A 20,127-nucleotide genomic window follows, 5' to 3' on the forward strand; every position below is an offset into this window, starting at 1 on the left:
TGTCTTTATATTTAGATGTTGTTACTTTGAATTATGTTTATTATTATTAACCTTCTGGGAGACCCTAGATGGCATGCTTACGTATGGTTGGCAGTGTCGCCTTGCACCTTCAGGGCCTGGGTTTGATTCCTGTCTCAGTATGCATGGAGTTCGCATGTTCTCCCATTGATTGGTGGGTTTCCTCTAGGGACTCCGGTTTCCTCTCACAGTCCAAAGACATGCAGATTAGTCTAAGTGACATTCCCAAATTCCCTGTAGTGTGTGAATGAGTAAGTGTCTGTATGTGTGTGATTGGTATCCTGACCCTGTATACAGGATTAAGCGGTATAGATGGTGAGTGAGTGACCCTAACATGGTTAAGGTCTTGAGGTGTGTCGATAATACTCCAAATGTCCCACCATAAAGTCCTATTTGCAGCAAAACACCAAACACATGCTGTCTTTACAGTTGGGATAATGGTCTTTGGATGAAAATCATCAGTCTTTTTTTACCGCACATAATGCCGATACAATATGCATATATTGTATAGGAAAAATTGGTAGAAAACCTCCCTGCCAGCATTTATGAAAGGTTAAAGAAAACTAGCATACATAGAAAAGACTCACGCAGAGACTTTGAGAATATCAACAAATTTATTTTTTCACAAAATGTAAGGAATGAGCTTGGGATCCACGCACTTTTTGCAGTCCTTTTGCAGTGATAAAAGTTGCTTTTATCGTCAGAGTGAACATGTAAAGGGTTTGTTGGTCAGTTTTTAAATCATGAGGAAGGCAGTGCATCTTAGTTTGTCAGCCTGTAGGATCAGCCATAATACCATGTTTCTGGGGAGCACTGGTAGTTGGCTGTGATGGGGGTTGAAACAATAATCCTCTGTCCAGTAACCCACAGCCTTAACCACTAAACCAGTGCGGTTATACAGTACGGGAGAATTTGGGGAAATCAAATCATGCAGCAATATTCTAGACCAGCTGCAAGGGTTTGATGGTGCACACCTATCGCGAGAGGTGGTTCACAATAGTCTATCTTGAGAAATGACACTACTGGAGAAATATACCAGTTAAAATAATGACAATCCAATTGATAGTGGTGCAACATATTGGAGTCAAAAAAGGAAAAAAAAACCTTTGAACCGTTGCTCTAGCTATTAACAGTAAGCTGATTGTAAAGTGATCTAGATATAAAACGGAGCAAGCCCTGCACAAGGGAGAACAAACAGCTTCATGCTGGAGTTTGATATCAAAGTTTACTTGAATCAGCCTCTTGAATAAACTGCCTCTCTCATGAAAAGTTTTTGGCAAACTATCGATGTATGCTATGGATAATTAAAGTTTCTTAACACCAGTGTTCACGAGGGTCGAAAGGATTTGCATGGCGTGCTGAATGATGAGGGGTTGAGGTTAACTTCAAATCGCTGTATCTGGTAGCTGAAATCTGGTGTACCACGTTGTTCCGCTATCCTGTAAGTCGGTTTTAGTGATGACTAGCTTACTTAAAAAATGTTCATTAGATAAATGTCCATATCATATGATCTCTTTAGAATATGATCTCTAGTGTTCTATGTACTCTAACTTGGCAATCTTTGTTATAATAGACTGGTGCATCTGTTCTTGAGGTTGACATTCATCTGTTCTTTTTACATAGCTTCAGGGGCAGTAACATTTCCTCTATCACTGTGGTTAACCTTATCACTTCTGCTTCCTAACCCTGACCTGGTTGGTTAACACTGAAAGATGTAGAGCCAGAGATTCACTTTTGCTCCGGAATGAATACACACTCAGTGTCGGTGTAACCTGACCTGAGAGGCCCCAGCCTCTCCTGTGAGTGACCGCTGGGGTTTACTAAGCTCCTGGTGAGTGCAGATGCAGATGGTGTGGGTGTAGCAGCGTATGAATTTCTAATGCTGGAGGGTGAAGTGGTGCGGGTCGAGGCAGATGCCCACTGGCCCCACGAGAAGCCGTTTACGCGGGCAGCCACGGGCCCTCATGGTACAGCCAGCTGCTGCTGTAACACATATCAGCCACATGCTCCCCATGATGCAGCTCCCAAACCTCCTAATTCAGCTCTAAAGAGCTGCCAGAATTAAACAAAGCAACTTTTAAGATTATCTCTACACATATCTGTTTAACTAAAAAAAAAAAAATCTATATGGTATGTTTGTCTGGTAAGTAAAAGGTAAACCAAGTTTACACATCCAATGAGCTTCGTCTGAATTAGGAACAATCCACGGTGTTTATGTTAATTATTTAAACTTTCTCCCTCACACATTATCATGCTTAAAAACGACAAATTAAAGCAAACTGGTATTTAAATGTAGCCCAGATGCCAAAATAGTCTAAACAAAAGACATAATTAGCTGTAACATGTAGGCCACTATGACAATATGTAAAGGAAATCAAACTGACTGAACTATCTATATAAAACTGTTATTTCTACCAAATCCGGTACTGAAGCCAAACATTTGCAGTAGAAAAACATATATTTTAACTGACTGACTACCTCAGATATACCCAGTTTGTTAGTAGTGAAACTACAGTACTACAAATGACCTAGATTTCCAACTTTGGGAGTTTTCTGTATAAAACATGATCATGAAACAGGAAATACTATGAAAAAAATATGATTATCACACAAAGAAACAGACAGAATATGTGATCACATGATACTGTAAGTATTGAAGCATTACTAACAAAAAAAAAAACAGATTGAAGTGAATAGAATAGCATGATGTAGAATAGCTGAACACAGAGGGTCACAAGCTATTAAACATATGAGAAGTCCAATTGTCCAAAAGAAGGTTGTGTAACTAATTTGCTAGCAATAGCTGACTATATTTAACTAAGCCTTTTTAGACTAGCATGGATTGCTGTAGCTAATATTGATGAGAAGAGCAAGTTAAATTCTAGCTACATTGCAAGATTTACAGATTAATTTTTTAGGCAAAATGAGCTTTTAAGCAAAACTACTGTTCTTATTTTTGGCTAAATTTTACACAAAACCCTGGTGTTAGCACATTATTTAGCCTTTAATTACTTGAGTACAATTTAAAGCAGCAATGTATTTACTTTTACATAAGTACATTTAGACAAGACAAGAACTATAATGCACCATGGAAGAACTGTACAAGTACAGAAAACTGAAGTGCATGTAAAAGAGAACATAAGGACCAGATAAAAACACATTGTCAGCTGAAAGAAGGATCCAGGCCACTTGGCTTCCTAGCTTATGTGCTGTTCTTACAGCTTTTAATTAAAGGTAAATAACATTAAGTAATAAAGCAAGATGTAAGTCAACAGAAGCTGTAGCTGTCCTAGGAAAGGTATTCACCATCACCGTTTCATTCTGCCTGGTAATAGTTGAAGTCTCCTGACTCCTCCGTAAGAGTATGGCCTCATGTTCCTGATCAGAGTGAGTACACGGACAGCAAAAGTGGATGAATCATTTTCCTGAGCATTGCCGAAGCTCTATAATCACGGCTGAGAGCAGAACTAGGAGGGTAAGGGGTCATCATCTTCATGATCACATCTGCATTTGTAGCAAAGGACGAAAGGTGTAGCCAGGAGGAGAAATGGAGAGGCCACCAGCAGAAGCAGGCCAAAACCAGCAAAGATTCCCACTACCTGGACCGAAAGATTTAAAACAAAACTGTATACAATATATGTACAAATCAGCTCCAGTGATCTACACAATTATGCCAAAACATTAAGAATGGCGACATAAACAATAACTGAACACCTGTAGGAAATCCATGTGCACAAATACGCCACACAGCAAACTACCCGAGGTTCCGGTTGGGATTTTTATATTTAAATCATTAATAATGTAGAGATTTATATAGCAGAAGTGTGTGACATAAAATGACCAACCTTATCACAATTTTCGTGGGGTGAAATGTTTAAATGATAAAAATAAAGCAAAGTTGGTGTTGTCATGGTCTGTCTATGTTTACATTCAAAATCCCATATTACTGTGTGTAGTGTGTCACCTACTGTATAGTAACAGTCTATGAGATTGTGCTTAGATAGTTAACCTATGAGCACAGGTGTCATATGCTCGTAGTTTCCATTGTCATATTATTACATTATTATGATGTATATGGGGATGTTCAAGTCAAACTGGGACTTGTGATAAAATTGATCATAAATGAAGGTGTAAAACTGATGACATATATACAGAAGACTTCAAGCACAGATCACTGAGGAATTCTTTTAGTTATGCTTTTGAATTGTGCAAATTTGCGTGAATGACGATCCGGGGCCGAGGTGGCTCGAATGCGTTCCTTCCAACATTCAGTGAGTGGAACGCCTGATCTTTGGAAATCGACAAATAACCTGACGCCAACTTGCAGAGGAGATGCATCTGTGGGAACTGTACAGGCATTGTATTGTATTGTATTCACAAAAAATGGGCCTTTAAAAAGTTCATGGGAGGCCAGCATTTCAGACGTAAAGCAGGCCCCTGTGTACTGAGAAAACTTCGATGATATCTCGATGGTATCCAAGTACTAGTGAAACACTGTGATAAGTGTATTAGTGCAATTGAAATAGCTGTTCTGTTATACAATCAAAAGTCCCAATAATAATATAGCATTATATATCGCTATTAAATCATATTAATCACATAAGTAAAGTAAATAGGTAAAGTAGTTCATAAAATCACAAATCCACTTACATTGTACTCTTTCCAGCATTCTGGGAAATTTGGTTAATGTTTATTTGGGAACAGACAGACAGACAGACAGATAGATAGATAGATAGATAGATAGATAGATAGATAGATAGATAGATAGAAAATTAGAGGGAAAGGGAAACTGTCCTGTTACTACTGGACCAGAACATTACACACCACAAGGGGGCTCTAATCACTAATCATGGGTCTGTGGCTTACATATTCTTGTCTCTTGCCAACCAATGGCTTGATTTTTCTTGGCAGAGTTTTCACAAGGTGTGTCTAAATTTGGGTTTAGCTCATGTGCTTACTGCATGTCTACTAACTGAAATTAAATTGATCTAAATCCTTAGTAGTATTAGTAGTAGTAGATCTGTAAAGTTACTTAATATTGTAGTAATTACTGTGTAAAGTGTTTGTGTACAGTGTTATATGTTAGTCGGTACTCTGAGAGCTACAGTACAAACAGCTGGAATTAAATTCCTTGTATGTATCGACACACTTGGCGAATAAAACCGATTCTGATTCTGAGTCTGAGTAGTTGTTAATATTTTAGACAGCTAGTTGACAAAAAGTGAATTAAATAAGGTAGAATAAACCAGTGTGAAAACCAAATCTTTCTTTACTATTCCTCGAAGCCTTGCCTCATTACAAGGCATAATAACAAAAGTGGATGATGTTATTCTGTACTATCCACAGGTAAAGCATCAGCCCCAATTAAAACAAAACAAAACAAAAAAACATGAAAAAGATCAATTTATATAGCTGTGTTTCCTAAGTACCCAAGTTACTGCACATACTGTACCTGTGTGCGATGCCAGATGACAGAAGCTCTGGAATGACCCAGTTTATTCCGACATGGCCCTTTGTCATAGTGAATCAATAAGAAGTCATCCTGGAAAATTATACAGAAAACTAACTCTTCAGTATATGTGCAGGGTTGTACTGTAAAGGAGAGGACTGACAACATTGAGTTTGGTAAAGTAGCACAATATTAATAAATCCATAGTCTTCACAATTGACTTGGGTCGCCAAGGTTAAGCAAAATTTCAAAATACAGTACTACTTCTCAAAAACCAAACCCGAAACTAGACCTAAACTAAGACCTGAAACTAGCTCATAAAATGTTACTGGAAAAGGGAGACACTTCTTTCTTATTCTCAACACACACATTTCTGATGTCCTGAAATCATCCATAACCCTCACAAACCTCCAAACATCTGAATATTAAAGAATATTTGAACATCAGTGTTGATAAGTTTATCTTTTTATGGTGAAATTTTACTGAAATGTTTAGTTAGACAGTTCCATCAGAATAATATATAAAAAAAAAAACCATCCATTTCCAGTATTACTTAACAGTTTTAGAAACATATCTAAATAATAATAATAATAATAATAATAAATTGTGGCCTTAATCTTTTAGAGATGGATTGGAATGGGCATCCAATTTAATGTATTCAGAATATTATAGAATACAGGTTTAGGTAAATTCATGCTAGGGTGAAGGCCAAAATATATCCCAGTAGATAGCTGTGCCTAATAAATTGGCAACTTCGAATTTTATTGTATTTAATGCAGAACCTTTCACAATGTGATTATTGGCCTATGTGACTCACATCCAGAGACTCCAGGCAGTACCAGCAGAAGGCATGCTTGCAGTTCTTGCACAACATCTGTGCGCAGCCCTCGTCTCTCTCGATAAATATGCTACACCTCGGACAGAGCTTGATTGGTGCCGCATCTTCTTTGGTTCTACCACTGATACTAGAGAGTGGGAGAGTCAGAAAACGCAAACCAGATTTAAAATTCTGCATAATGACAACAGTTACCTGCTAAGGCTGAGGATGATACACTGGAGGGAACAGCAGGGCACACTGTACACACATTTACACACTCATTCACACCTTCAAGTAAATTTAGTCTCCAATTAGTCACTCCCACTAGCATGTTTTTGTTAATTGGCAGGAAACCTGAAAAACCCCAGAGCAAATCCATTAGCAACTCTCACACGCGCTGACAGCAACCTGAGCTCAAAATCAATCGGGGCATCGGGGCAACGCCACTCACTGTGCCTCTGCAACACCCAGATAATAACATAATTGCAACATGTCACATAACACTGTTTCATTTACACAAAGTCAGTAATCTCTACAGTTCCAGTGTAACAGGAAACATCACTATTATCCACCGCATCTTCTCCGCATAGTTAATGTGATGTCATATAACCTTTACCAAGAGCATTGTATTATATACAGGGTGGATGAAAAGTAACTACACATTAAAAATTAAATTTCAACGTAGGCTCCGGCCACTTCTTCTTGCATTGTTCACCAAGGCTGTGGTCATCAGCTTTGCATGACAATTGCATGCCTTCATGCTACAGATGTACCAGCTATGCATGAACTTGCATCTTTTTCCTTCTAGGGAGCCCAGACACACTGTTGCATTCCTCCGTCACTTACTCACTCACTCTTTTTCTATACCGTTTTATCCTGTATTAAGGGTCGCCGGGCCCTGGAGTCTATTCCAGGAGGCTTAGGGCACGGGGCGGGGTACACCCTGGACAGGGTGCCAATCCATCGCAGGGCACACACACATACACACACTCATTCACACACTATGGGTAATTTGGGAACGCCATTTAGCCTAACCTGCAGGTCTTTGGACGGTTGGACATCTTTGTTTATGTTGCACATGCTGCCTCTAGTGGTCGATGCCTGCACTATCAACACCGGAAATATGAAATATTATTTACTATCGTTTATTTAGAAACTGTTTTTCATTATGACTTCAGTTCTATAGGCATTAAATATTGCCTAGTTAATTTTCACCCACCCCATACAATTAACAACCAAAAACAAACAATAAAAGACTATTATGTAAGCTCGCAGCTGGACATTTTTTCAGTTAAAGATAACATGCCATTCAAGCCATCATCTTGTTACTGTAGCAGCAAGAAAAAAAAGGCCAAAGTATGCTGCTGTCCCTATACTAGTATGGATTTTTCAGGCTGAAGAATTTACCTGTTCTCTATGGAAAGTGAGGTGATGATGGGGAGGGACCCCTGGCATGCCTGCCCTGTGTGCCAGTCAGCATGGCAGGCTGAGCAGAAACGCAGACTGCAGATAGGGCACTGCACCAGCTGGGGCTTGGGTAACTCTGCTTCCTGCAGTTGGCACACTGCCTGGCAGGAAGAGGATGGGCACCAGGTCCGGCAGGGGTCCAGAAACACCTCTGCAGGACAAACAGTGAGGAACATTGTTATCTTTTATGGTATAATCAGCTCTGTGTTTAATTAAAAGCAATCAAGGAAGATTCTTCTTTATTATGAACCATCATCCATCAGTCTTGATGGTTGGAAGGAATGATCTACGACTTCTTGCACAGGGTCACTGCTATAAGGGGCAGTTACAGTAAGAACTCAACCTCTTGCAACTCCAAACACACACATCCACTCTGACCCTACAGGTAGTTTTAAATAAATGTCAATCAGCCAACATGCATAACTTTAGACTGTGAGGGGAAACAGTTTTAAATGTACGACATTTAATTACTGCTATAACATGGTGGCATTTTTATTTGTGAGTGTGCACACAGTTTCTGTCACGCTATCAAATGACTAAAGTGCTAGTCTATTACACATGTTTTGAACAATTTGGAGCTAAAATTGAATTAAAACATAAACTTTAACATAATCTTGAATTAAATTTTCATTTTCAAAACCTGGTTGCTTATCCTATGTATTAAGTGATTGCCTAAAGTCTGGAACCAACCAACATAAGGAGAAGCTGCGTTTCTTCCCCAGTGATGCTCTGCAAATCCTTTACTGCAGCTGTCCTTATTCCTTTTTGTTCCCGTGCTGTTTTGCCTTCAGCAAATGAAATTAATGCTCAACTGGATTCAGACTTGGCCATTGCAGAACATTCTACTTCCCTGCCTTAAACAATCTTGGGTTGCTTTTGAAGTATGCTGCGGGTGGTCCATCTGGACTGTGAAGTGCAATTCAGTGGGGTTTTAGAGCATTTGCCTGAATCTGAGCAGATAACGTAGTACAAGAAAACCGAGTTCACTGGCGGCTGTACAGTACATGTCTACACTATAAGGTGAGGTGGTATGCTTTGGATCATGAGCAGTTTCTCCACTTTGCAAACAATGCCAGCTCTTCCGGAGAGAAATAATAAGGGAATGACATACAGCTGGCCATGGATCAGCTTAGTTATTATACTGGTAGACAGCTGAAGAAAAGTCAATATATGGTGAAAGGTTTTTGGTTCTACCCCCAACCGTGTTGCCAGCATGCAGAATGTCTTTGTATGCTGTAGAATTACAATTTTCCTTCACTGGAACTAAGAGCCTCAAACCATGACAATGACCCTCTGTAGAAAGCAAGGTCCATGAAAATAGCTCACAAGGTTGGAGTGCAATATTTTAGATATCTGTCCTGGACAGAGATCCACAGAACATTTTGGGATAAACTGGAACACTGACTGCATCCCAGACCTTCTCACCATTAGTACCTAACATCACTAATGCTCTTGTGGCTAAATAAGCACAAATCCCCACAGGCATGCTCCAATATCTAGTGGAAAGCCTTCCTAGAACAGTGGTGGTTATTATTACGGCAAACAGGGGACTAGGGAAATACATACAGGATAAAGGAAAAACTACCTTCTTTTTACATCATGCCGAGTAATCTGTACTCATGTAAATTGTGATATGCAGAAGAATTTACCTTGCTCAAACTGTAGTCTTTTGTACTTCTGTATGGCATCTACAGCAACCAAAGATTCAATCTTTAGAAGGTAAGAAAGAAAGAGATATTTATTTTAATGATGAACCTTCTTGATAGTTAACCTCTTTAGTTAAGTAAGATTTATTAAACATGCAAAAGATTTTTTTTACATTTATTTTTACAAATTAAACACAATCAGAGTATGTACCATTATTAATACCTTACAAAACACACATCAGCCTTGCCTTACCTCATTCTCAAGTAATTGTCCCTGTTTGGGGCAAGCGGAATCCGGACAGCTGATTCCTGTTCGCAAACCTTCTTTGATGAGTAGCTCTACATACTGCTTCAAACACTGCAAGACAATTTTTATTACAAGCTGAACTGAAATGATGTTTAAAGCCATCTGTTGAATATCTATCTATTACTGTATCTATTGAAGCTATTGTGTTTTAATTAGAAGATTATGTAGGGGAAACCTGGAGAATTAACATGGATGATGAGGTTGTTTTTGCATGCTCTGTAGGTTAAAGGTTAAGCTGGAGCTTCAGTTCAGGTGAACCTGCAGCATGTGTAATGGAGCTTCTTACCTGGGTGCAGAAGCTGCACTGGCACTGCGAGATGGTGGTCATATGTTCCAGGAGGACATCTTCAAGGCAAAGCTTACAGGCCAGAAGGGTTGCTGTATCCTTATCCTTACTGGCACTGGCTTGAGGGCTGCTCATGGTGCCTGCATCTGGGGAACTGAGACAGGGAAATCTCTGTTCCTATGAATGTTCTATTCACATAATACTTAATTCCTACATGAGCCTGGAAAAAACAACAACAAATTGTTCTCCCGGCTATCAGATGTAAAAGAAAGTCATACACTGAAGGAGGTGTCAATTGCATGTATGAAGAATCGCAATGGCAAGGATCATATTGACAAGTAGAGATGGGTGAAGAATCGATTCACCTATGAATCGCGATTCTTTTGTGTGGCGATTCACATATCGCCACTATGACCCAGAGTCATATAGGTATAAAAATAAATGTATTGCATAATAACTTGTTTTTTTTTCCTACTTTGGATTTGTTCTTTGTTTTGAGAGTGTTGTGTGAGTGTGTGTGTGTGTGTGTGTTTGTGTGTGTGTGTGTGTGTGGATAGAACACCTCCTGTGACTGGCCCATTCAAATAGATTGAAGCAAGTGGATTGGACAAGCTGTTAAAAACCCACCACTTGACATCTCTCTCTCTACCCTGTCACTCCCTACTAAACCATTTGCATGTAAACTTTGATTAGTGTGACGTGAAGTTAAAAAGTGCAGTCTGAGCAGTGACCAGAATTGAGTAACAATTTTGGAAACTTTAGTTGTGTGGTTAACTAGTGGAAAATGAATCACTATATATATTGAGCACTTTGTAGCCTCTGTAGGAGTGAGAAGCCCCTTTTTATTTTTACCTTTGTATTTTTCTCCTTTTTCTTGTCTAGGAAGTTAGGTTATTCAAGTTTGTATTTTATTTTGTATTTGATTTTTGACTAGGCAAGCCTAGGGTGCGGTACAGTATTTTTGTCTGTTGTTTTGGGCATTGCTCAACTATGAGTCTAAATAAAGGCTACATTTACTTTGTTAAACCTGGTGGCTACCTTTACTTGGGAGTGGGAAGGTGGTGAGAGGCCTTATTATGTTATGCCCATTACACTCCTAAGTAGAGGTTGTAACACCACACTGACTCCAAAATCGATTTTTTACATTTGTAAAAGAGAAAAACCGGTTGATTGACCAGTGCCCAGAATTTGATTTGATACCAGATGTTTGATTGGCCATGACTGGTGATTGGCCAATTACCCATATATATATATATATAAATGATTCTGTGTCTAAAACAGAAGCTTCTGATTGGTGCAAAAGAAACACAATTTTAAGTGGAAGCCATAAGCATCTTTGCTTTAGCTGGTGGCAGAGGTACTTTCAGAGACAGAAAAATGAAAAACTGCCTGAAACAAGAAAACTAACAGGCTACAGCATTGTATTGAATTATAGATTTTCTAAAGTATCCATGTCAAGGCAAGCGGTTATTGCTACAACAAAAAGGAAGAAGCCTGTAAAACTTGCATCATCATATCTCTGAGCTGACTCACAAAAAGTTAAAATCCTTATGAATGCATGAAATGTTATAAAATAGCACTCTATCCATGTCTCTATCACTGAGAGCTCTGAGCCACAAACTTTCAGCATCTGAAAATCAGCAAATAAATAATAAAAATGTAGTCAGTTGGGCTATTAATCTTTACACACTCACATTTCAGAAAGTCAAATGCGGTCAAAAGTACTTATGTCTCTCCATATTTGTTCATCAAACTAAAAAAATGGTGTCCTGTTGGTCTGGCTGATCCACAGGGTCGAGTGGAGATGGACACAGATGGCGCAGAGGGAGCAGAGTACACAGACTGAACACTCACATTATGCAAGCAGTGAGACTGTGTTCTTCAATCACCTACAAATCACTTACTGTCTGTCTAATGGTTTATACAGAGATACTGTGGGAAGTGTGATGCAAACCAAAGTGGTGCAATATTTAGCATTTTGAAAAAATAATACTGCTGATGTCTTGCATTACACAAAGTTTTATAGACTGAGTGACAGAGAAGAACATGTGCGTTTTTTAATGAGGCTGAAATTCCACATCAGGTAACATGACATGATATAAAAAAAACATTTCCTTGGTAATATACATACTTACATGATTATCTACAAAGTCAAAATACATTATGTATGTGAATGTAAAGTGGACGTAGTGATGCACTGATTCGCCTTGATGACAGGCAGTATCCTATCGGCAAATAAGATAACAGTCACCGATGCCAGTGGCCGATGTTAGGTAGTTAACTACAGTCTGACTTGGACAGCAACCGTCTATCCCACTGTTGTTTCAGAAAAGATCAAAATGGCAGTGCCATAATTTCTACCCTAACAGAGACAATGTCTGCACATTTCGGAAAATGTTGGCTGTGCAAGTATTTCAGTGTCTCAGAAAAAGATCAGTTGATTTGTACAGCAGTTTGTAAGACATGTTCCAGTGACATCTCAAGAGGAAATACAAACTCTGCAAAAAAATAAATAAATCTAATCTTTTTTTTTGGTATGTAGGTTCTGGAAAATATTTCTTATTGAGTTGATAGCTGTACAGTACATGAGGCTGAAAAGAATTTTGAAACAGTGGGCACACAACCTGTCTTGTGAAAGAATATATTTTAAGGTTTTTTTCACAACTTCGAAGGATTACATTTGTGTAACAAAGATTGTGTGATGAATGGCTTTAAAACTTTAAACGACTTACGTTGTTAATTATTATGAAGATATCTTTGTTTCCTTGGCACAAATGGAGTAGAAAATAACAACAAAAACAAACAATATCGGTGTTGGCATTGGCTGTAGGCCAAAATATTATTTTAAACATTGATATCGGACCAGGATTTCACAATTGGTGCATTAACTGGAAGTATATTGGATAATTGAATTATGTTTAAATAAAGCTATGCATGTATACAAACTCATTTATATCCATGCTGATTAAAGAGACTGGCCTAAAGTAGTGAGGGTCTTAGCTGATGATGACATTGAAAACTAAATATAACAGATGAGTGAATAACATATTGAATTCAATACTTACACAATAATTCATTCATAATGATTAATTCTATTACATTAAGTAATCATGTAATGAAAGATTGAGGATGACTGGGCACACTGGGCCAAACGCAAAAAAAAAAAAAAAAAAAAAGAGTCTATTTATGTTTAGGTTTATTTCATATGATTAAAACCACAGATCCAGTGTCTTAGATCCCAATGTTCAGCCCATCACTTTCCTGTTGATTTTAGACGTTAAATAAATTAAAAGTAAATCATCAGATAAATGAATAAATTTGTTTGTAAATCATTTGCAGGAGTCTTTACCCCTAGAAATGTGGTGTTTAATATAATCAGCTTAATTTAATTCAAATGATTATATGAAAACATTATTATTTGATAATTATGATTCATAATTCCCCAAATAGAATCAGATATAAAATCACATGTCAATTGGTGTTTTGATTTGTAATTGTCCTAATCCTAAAAATACTTACTATACTTATTATACCATATGGCATTTAACCAAACTTTCTTGTTTCACATAAGTGTTTTTCTGGCAGCACATCATGCATCCATTACATCACCTGCCCTTCACTAGGTGCCAGCAAGTCCATCTGGCCTATAAGCTTGGATCAGGATAAACAACATAAAAAACTGTGTGCCAGTGAGGGAGAGAGAGAGAGAGCGAGAGAGCGAGAGAGAGAGAGAGAGAGAGAGCGAGAGAGAGAGAGAGAGAGAGAGATTATAATCTCATGACTGCTTGTGCCTCATCGATACATATTAAGACAATAATTTTAGAAAGCAGCAAAAACATATAATCCAAAGATATAATAATATCAACATTATTACGGTAAAATTAATTTTAATACAGTAGTACACGGAGTTTGACAAAATCCAAGTACTCTAAGAATACAGAAAATAAATAGACCTAGAAGTTTTATGAGATTTGACTGTGCACATTAACCTCGGGGTGACACACTGGTACAGCTGGTACGTAGCCTTGTGCCACTTCCAAAACTCCAGGGTCCTTGGTTCAATCCTGAGCTTGTGTTACTGTCTGAGTGGATTTCCCATGAACACATTCGCTATGTTCTTGTGGGTTTCCTTTGGGACCCTTCCAGTGTTTAAAAACATGCAAATCGGCAGACTGGCTGCACTGAATTTCCCTTAGGTGTAAATGTTGCTCTGTGATGTACTGATGTTCCATCAAGGTGAACTCTAACGCTGCACTTAGTGTTACTGGGACTGGCTCCAAATCCACTGTGGCTCAGAATAAAGCTGATACTGAAGATGAATGAAAATCAATGAGACTGTCACAGTTACTGTGTGTTAGATTTTTTAAAAACTGCTCGTTCTGCAGTAACTAACATACTGTAATAGTCGTTTAAAGTTGCTCTGCTGTAATTTACAAATGGCTTTGGAGCATAGGGACCTTAGTTGTGGTATAGCATGAAGTTACTAAGCTAGCGTAAAAAAAAAATCAGATCTTGTATCAGAAGTTAATGAAATACATCAATCAATACTATTTCAAATCAGTTTGAAATACACAGAATGCAACTAGTCTTCTACTCCTTTCTGTTCTAAAACAACTTTAACATACAAATTTCTCAACAAAGATAAATCATATAACTTATATTCACTAGCTTTCCCTTAATAAACCCTTAAATAAACATCATACCTCTTTATCCTGTTCACTCAGAATGCCGTCATTCTTGAATCCATTTTACTTTCATTTGATTTCTTGCTCTCTCGCTCTACTCTGACTGGCCTCAGCTTGTGTCTGCCACTATAGTATATAACCGGACTTTTGTCATGGAGTTCCTCAGCTGGTGTGTAATGTTTGTGTCAAAATTTCCTGCCAATTCCAGACACTTCTGACACAGCACTGACTGTGACCTGTTATTCCTATGTTGTCACAGCATGTCAGGAACATAACTGTTAAACCTTTTAAAAGGAATAATACATTCACACACATACTTGTTTTAATAATAAACCAGCAACGACAAAAATAATCCATTATTAACAGGTTTCCACATTTTCAGCCTAATAGCAGCATGTCTGCCTACACAGGAAGTAAGCTCTGCCTAAGGAAATAGATTGACTTCCTGGTGAGGACCAGACATTGTGTAGCATTTTTCCTGTGTACCACATTGAGAGCTACGCTGACTCCACAGTGGAGGCACAAGATAGGCCATTACAGCTAATGCACTGTTTTCTATGGTGATCAAGCCATAAATCCTGAATTATTACTTAATACACACTATTTAACAAATAGCATTATAGATAGTGAGTGATTATGAACTTAAATACTTTAAATGATAATTTGGCCATGGCTTAAAATGATAAAAATGGCCATTATTCGATGATTTGCAGTTATTATTCACAAGCAAATGAAATAAAGCAAAGAGGGTACTAAATCGCAAAAGGGAAATTAAGTTAGGTTGTTTGTTTCACTGATGAAACACTTTGCCCAATTCATATTTGTTAAAATGAATGGTCACATGCAAAACACATTTCAACACGCATTTCTTGAATTTCTATAGTCAAATTTTTACAGATTAAAATGGTTAAAATGTGTTATTGACTTGTCAGTGGACACGAGTCAGTCTCCTTTTAATGACCAACTGCAATCTATCCTAAATAAAGATGTTTTAACTCAACATCATGATTTTATTTATTCATTCTAAAAATCTAAAAAAAACTTTATTGTTAGCGAGAACACAGGGTCTGGATGCAAGCAGTCCCAGTACCTGTAATAAAAGACACATTGAAGAGGATCCAACTCTAACATTAAAAGCATTCTTAAACTCTAATGCTGTGTGGCTTAAAGGATTACTGACTCACAGACTGGATGTTATCAAAAAGTTAAGCCTGAAAAATTAAAACCTGGAAAGGATACTATTCAACTGTCAACTTTGTGGAAGAAAGGTGATGATAATCAGCATCAGAGATTACTTAAGGGTTTGGTGAAGTTTTTGTCATTGTTAAAAAAAAAAACGACAGGAAAAATCACAGCTATGATTAATATTATGGCTATATGAGTTGGAAAAATCACATTGCAATTATTTTGACACATATTGTGATTGTTACTTAAACTGCAATACTTAACTTAACACTTAGTACTGGATTACAGGCCTTAATTTGCTGGGGAACATAAGGGTTGGACTTGAACATAAAGATTGGTTTGATGAGTTTAGACTAACCCTATTCCAGAACTATGGGCACATCAGAGTAAGAAGAAAAGCATGAGAATGGCATTGCTTCAGTTGGTCAGGTCTAGAATCAGCAATATTATGTGGCAATAAATAATAAATATAAATAATAAATAAATAAGTCAGATGACAACCTGAATGTACTAATTGACCAGATTATCACATCTATAGATTTTCCTTACCTGATTGCACGGGCATATTTTAGAACTTAAACTGTGAAAGAGGATGATGAATCAATTTCACTCATGGATTGGCCACAATGTGAAAATAAAAGAGTATGTGACTTTTTTGGGCAGGCAGTGTATATAACATAATGAGTATAACCCAGACGGACAGTTATGCAAAATGTAGCACACAACTTGAAATTACATTATACAACTGCCAAAAACTGCCTCAATGTCTTATGGCCAACTGATTCATTGCTGATGCATTGTTTTTTGTTCTACACCTGTTCAATGTCAACAAACCTGAAGCAAGTATGGTAAATAGAAACCAATACCATCAATAATCAATGTCTATAATAACTGCGGACCCTGATTAGGCAATAAGAGGGGACTAATGTAAAACTTTTGTATTTGCATGTAAATAAGAACATTTAACACAGTCTTGAGGAGACTGGCACCATTTATCAACAAAATATAATACATATTTAGGGTTGTTGTGTGTTAAGAGGTACATTAATAAGTAATAGCATTTAAACCAGCTACTATTGTGTAGGTTTTCTCTCTTATCCATAGAGGCATAGCTCCACCAGAACTCTAAAGCTGTGCCGTGGTATCTTGCACCAAGATGTTAGCAGCAGATCCTGTAAGTCCTATAAGTCGTGAGGTGGGACCTCTATGGATTGAACTTATTTACCCAGCACATCCCACAGATGCTCAATCTGAATGAATTTGGATTACAAGAGAAAACAGAACACTGCCTCTTCTAGATTGCTTTCTTCCCATAGTTGCCTAAGTGATCCTGGCCATCTAAATGATATAAATGAAAGCATGAGTCTTCAGTCCAGGCCACCTTCTCCCAGCGCTCCATGGTTCAGTTCTGATACTCATATACCCCTTATAGCTTTCGGGGGTGGACATGGATCGGCATGGGCAGTCTGCTGGGCCTGTTCCTATGCGACTCCATACATAGCAAGCTGCAATGTTGACACCGTTCTTCAGCAATTTGTGCTACACAATCTTTTTTTAAAAAAACTTACTTAAAGACTTGCTGCATAATTTTCATTAGGTTGCATTACCGACAACTGTAAGTCTCATTCTCCCTCATTTTCCCAGCCTCTTAAAACCTATTTTCCAGTCCAGCCATCCTTAAAAACATAAAATGTTACCTTTCCTGATCTTGTCTTGTCTTAATTTGTGTCTCAAAACCTTTCGTCTGCTTTTATCTGGTATTTTCACATACTTTATTTTTTTTTACATGTTCCCTCCTACCACTGTTCGGTGCCTTGGCTAAAATTTTGTAGTTTGCATCATCGTCACCTATAGATCTCACAGTCTCTTAACTTCCTGGTCCTTTAAAGGTGACTTTTCAGTTCAGCCTTCCTCAAAAAAACATTGAATGCTTATTTCCCTGATCAGTGACTCCCCATGTAAGCATTTTAACATTTCCTTCTACTCTCTACTTTTTCTACCACACAAACTTGAGTGTAAACAGGCAAAAAAATTATGTATTTACACCAGTTCCCCCTTAAAATCAATTATTTTATTTTTTTAGTTTGAGAAAATATCTAGATGCTACTGCTGATACTATATTTAATGTAATGTAACATTATTGTACATTGAAAAATAACCAAATAATGTGATTGGTGGCTTAGTAAACAACACTGAAATGGTTTTTGAACACTCACTTTTTTGTAACATTGTTTCTCATGAGTAAAAGCAAAACATTTTTTATTATAATTTATTTAAATAGAATTTATTTAGAATGTTATTAGAATACGTATGCAAAATCATAATTGCCTACAATGAAATGTAAATCTTTGGGAAAAATATTTAACACACAAAATGTGCAACAGACAGATGTGAAATGAATCCTAGTTTTAATGATCAGTCTTGTGGCATGTATCTAATATACTGTATTCATTTACCCATTAAATATATAAAAATGTTACTTTAAATACATTAACCTGGGTGTTAAATGACTTAAAACAAACATGGAACAAGTTTCAGCAACTCCGCTTTTATCTCACGGTTCCCAGGGAAAAGAGTGACGTGCGGTTCGTCCTGCTTACCTCCAGCTGAAGATGCCGTCAGGATCAGTATGATCTCCTCTTCGCGTGTCTCCTCAATATCCTGTCACATTACAGTTCTGATTATAAGAAGACGCTAAAGAAGTAGTGATTATAATCGGAGAACAATTAGTTTGCTTAAGCTCTCCGAGTGACGGAAATTACTGTAATACTGAGTGGTGTGACTCTAAAGAGCAGCGTCATCAGAATAAACCTCAGCACACACCAGCCTTCACAAAATACGTACTTAAAGATGATGCGTTTTAGCGACATCTACTGGACAACAATTGCAAATACGCCGTGGCCTTTTCACGCGTATCTTATCCTCATTTGCGTGTAAAATGAATTTATTAGTATTTATTAGCCAAAGTTCAAAAACATACCTGATAAACAATTTAATTGAATTTGACCTAAATCGTACTTTAAGCACCAGACTTCGTCACAAAGCAGCTTTGTAGATGTAGATATTTGTAGATATTTGAGTGCTGAAGGTGTCAAAGGCAAGAAAATACCTCAGAATGACGTAGAGAAGAAAACTGAGAAGGTACCCAACTCAAAAGAGAACCCATAAGAGGTTTCTAAAGAAATGTGTAGACTGGAACCACTTTAGCTTGGAATGTACTCAATCAGGCTAATGACTATTTAAACCCTATAATAATTATAATTTATATTATTATTAAGTAAATGATTTTCTCACTATTTAAAAAAAGAAATAAATAAAAATTACAGATTTCATGAAAGCCCCTCTCAAAAAAGGCCAAAATGATCAGTCTAAATCTTGTGGTATTCATGCTTAATTTCAGATTGACCATTTTAAGGGTAAGAGGCTATATAAATATAAATATAAAGCTTTAAATAAATAAAATAGGTATGATAAGGGGCCAGACATTCAGAGTCCAACTTATTTAAAAAAAAAGGGGAAAAACAACACCTTACATTAATTGAGATGTGATCTCCACCAGATGTCAGTATAACCCATGTAATGTGCGTTTTGTGCTTGCCATGGCCAGGATTCATGAAATGCCCTATTCATGCTTCTCTTAAAAACAAGATCTTGCCCTTCTTTATTTAGCCAGGAACAGACATGCTACTGGACATGTTGAGGCATGTTATGACATGTTCATTTATAGCATTTCTGTCATAGAAATGACCAGTAAATGTGTAGTATGAGCATTGCATTATAGCACAGTGGGTTGGACTGATCTGTGGACTAATGAAATCATTAGATCATTAAACTTCATTAAATAAATAAAGACATTAAATAAATACATATATGTATATATGTTGCCTTGGTTTGCTCTTCAGATATAATAGGCACCACATCTAATAACTGAGGAACATGACAGGAAAAAAGATCATTTGGTTTCACTCATGTCATTAATAATAATAATAATAATAATAATAATAATAATAATAATAATAATAATAATAATAATCAATTATTGGATTTATTGTACACATTTGTTGGGGCACAAAAAATAAAAATGTGAAATCTTGTGTGTGAACAGGTTGCTGTGACTAATAGCTTTCCATACTTACTGATTGTATTAGTATGTATATTAAACCTACATGCCTAACCACATTTTCATTTTGTTATAACTGGTTTAGGAAAATTATATTGGGATTGGAAAACAAGAAAGTAAATATTAATCTATTTTGAAATGTACACA

The 20,127-nt window shown here is 37.1% G+C and overlaps 1 protein-coding gene across 2 annotated transcripts; it reads right to left on the minus strand.

The window, feature by feature from the left end:
- Nucleotides 1-2,320: 2,320 nt before the first annotated feature.
- Nucleotides 2,321-18,654, minus strand: rnf144ab (ring finger protein 144ab). Of its 2 annotated transcripts, none has more exons than XM_053489473.1 (8): nucleotides 18,461-18,654; nucleotides 9,991-10,144; nucleotides 9,651-9,755; nucleotides 9,401-9,461; nucleotides 7,692-7,902; nucleotides 6,285-6,432; nucleotides 5,471-5,560; nucleotides 2,321-3,617 (listed from the first exon to the last, which is right to left on the minus strand). In XM_053489473.1, exons 2-8 carry the CDS (start codon nucleotides 10,123-10,125, stop codon nucleotides 3,486-3,488), a joined length of 882 nt encoding a protein of 293 aa, XP_053345448.1. In that variant the 5' UTR covers nucleotides 10,126-10,144; nucleotides 18,461-18,654; the 3' UTR covers nucleotides 2,321-3,485. The 2 variants fall into 2 exon arrangements, with proteins under 2 accessions (XP_053345448.1, XP_053345449.1); XM_053489474.1 differs by lacking the exon at nucleotides 18,461-18,654 and adding an exon at nucleotides 17,086-17,180.
- Between the last annotated feature and the right edge of the window lie 1,473 nt (nucleotides 18,655-20,127).

Source organism: Clarias gariepinus, chromosome 27 (assembly GCF_024256425.1).
Source record: "Clarias gariepinus isolate MV-2021 ecotype Netherlands chromosome 27, CGAR_prim_01v2, whole genome shotgun sequence".
In the NCBI taxonomy this organism is placed as follows: domain Eukaryota; kingdom Metazoa; phylum Chordata; class Actinopteri; order Siluriformes; family Clariidae; genus Clarias; species Clarias gariepinus.

Excerpts from the sequence above, each read along its gene's own strand:
- rnf144ab (XM_053489473.1), bottom strand. The coding sequence starts at position 10,125 with ATGAGCAGCCCTCAAGCCAGTGCCAGTAAGGATAAGGATACAGCAACC. Across the intron at positions 7,903-9,400 it reads AAGACTACAGTTTGAGCAAG|AGGTGTTTCTGGACCCCTGC; the intron begins GTAAATTCTTCT and ends TTTGTCCTGCAG. Across the intron at positions 6,433-7,691 it reads TCACTTTCCATAGAGAACAG|TATCAGTGGTAGAACCAAAG; the intron begins GTAAATTCTTCA and ends CCCACTCTCTAG.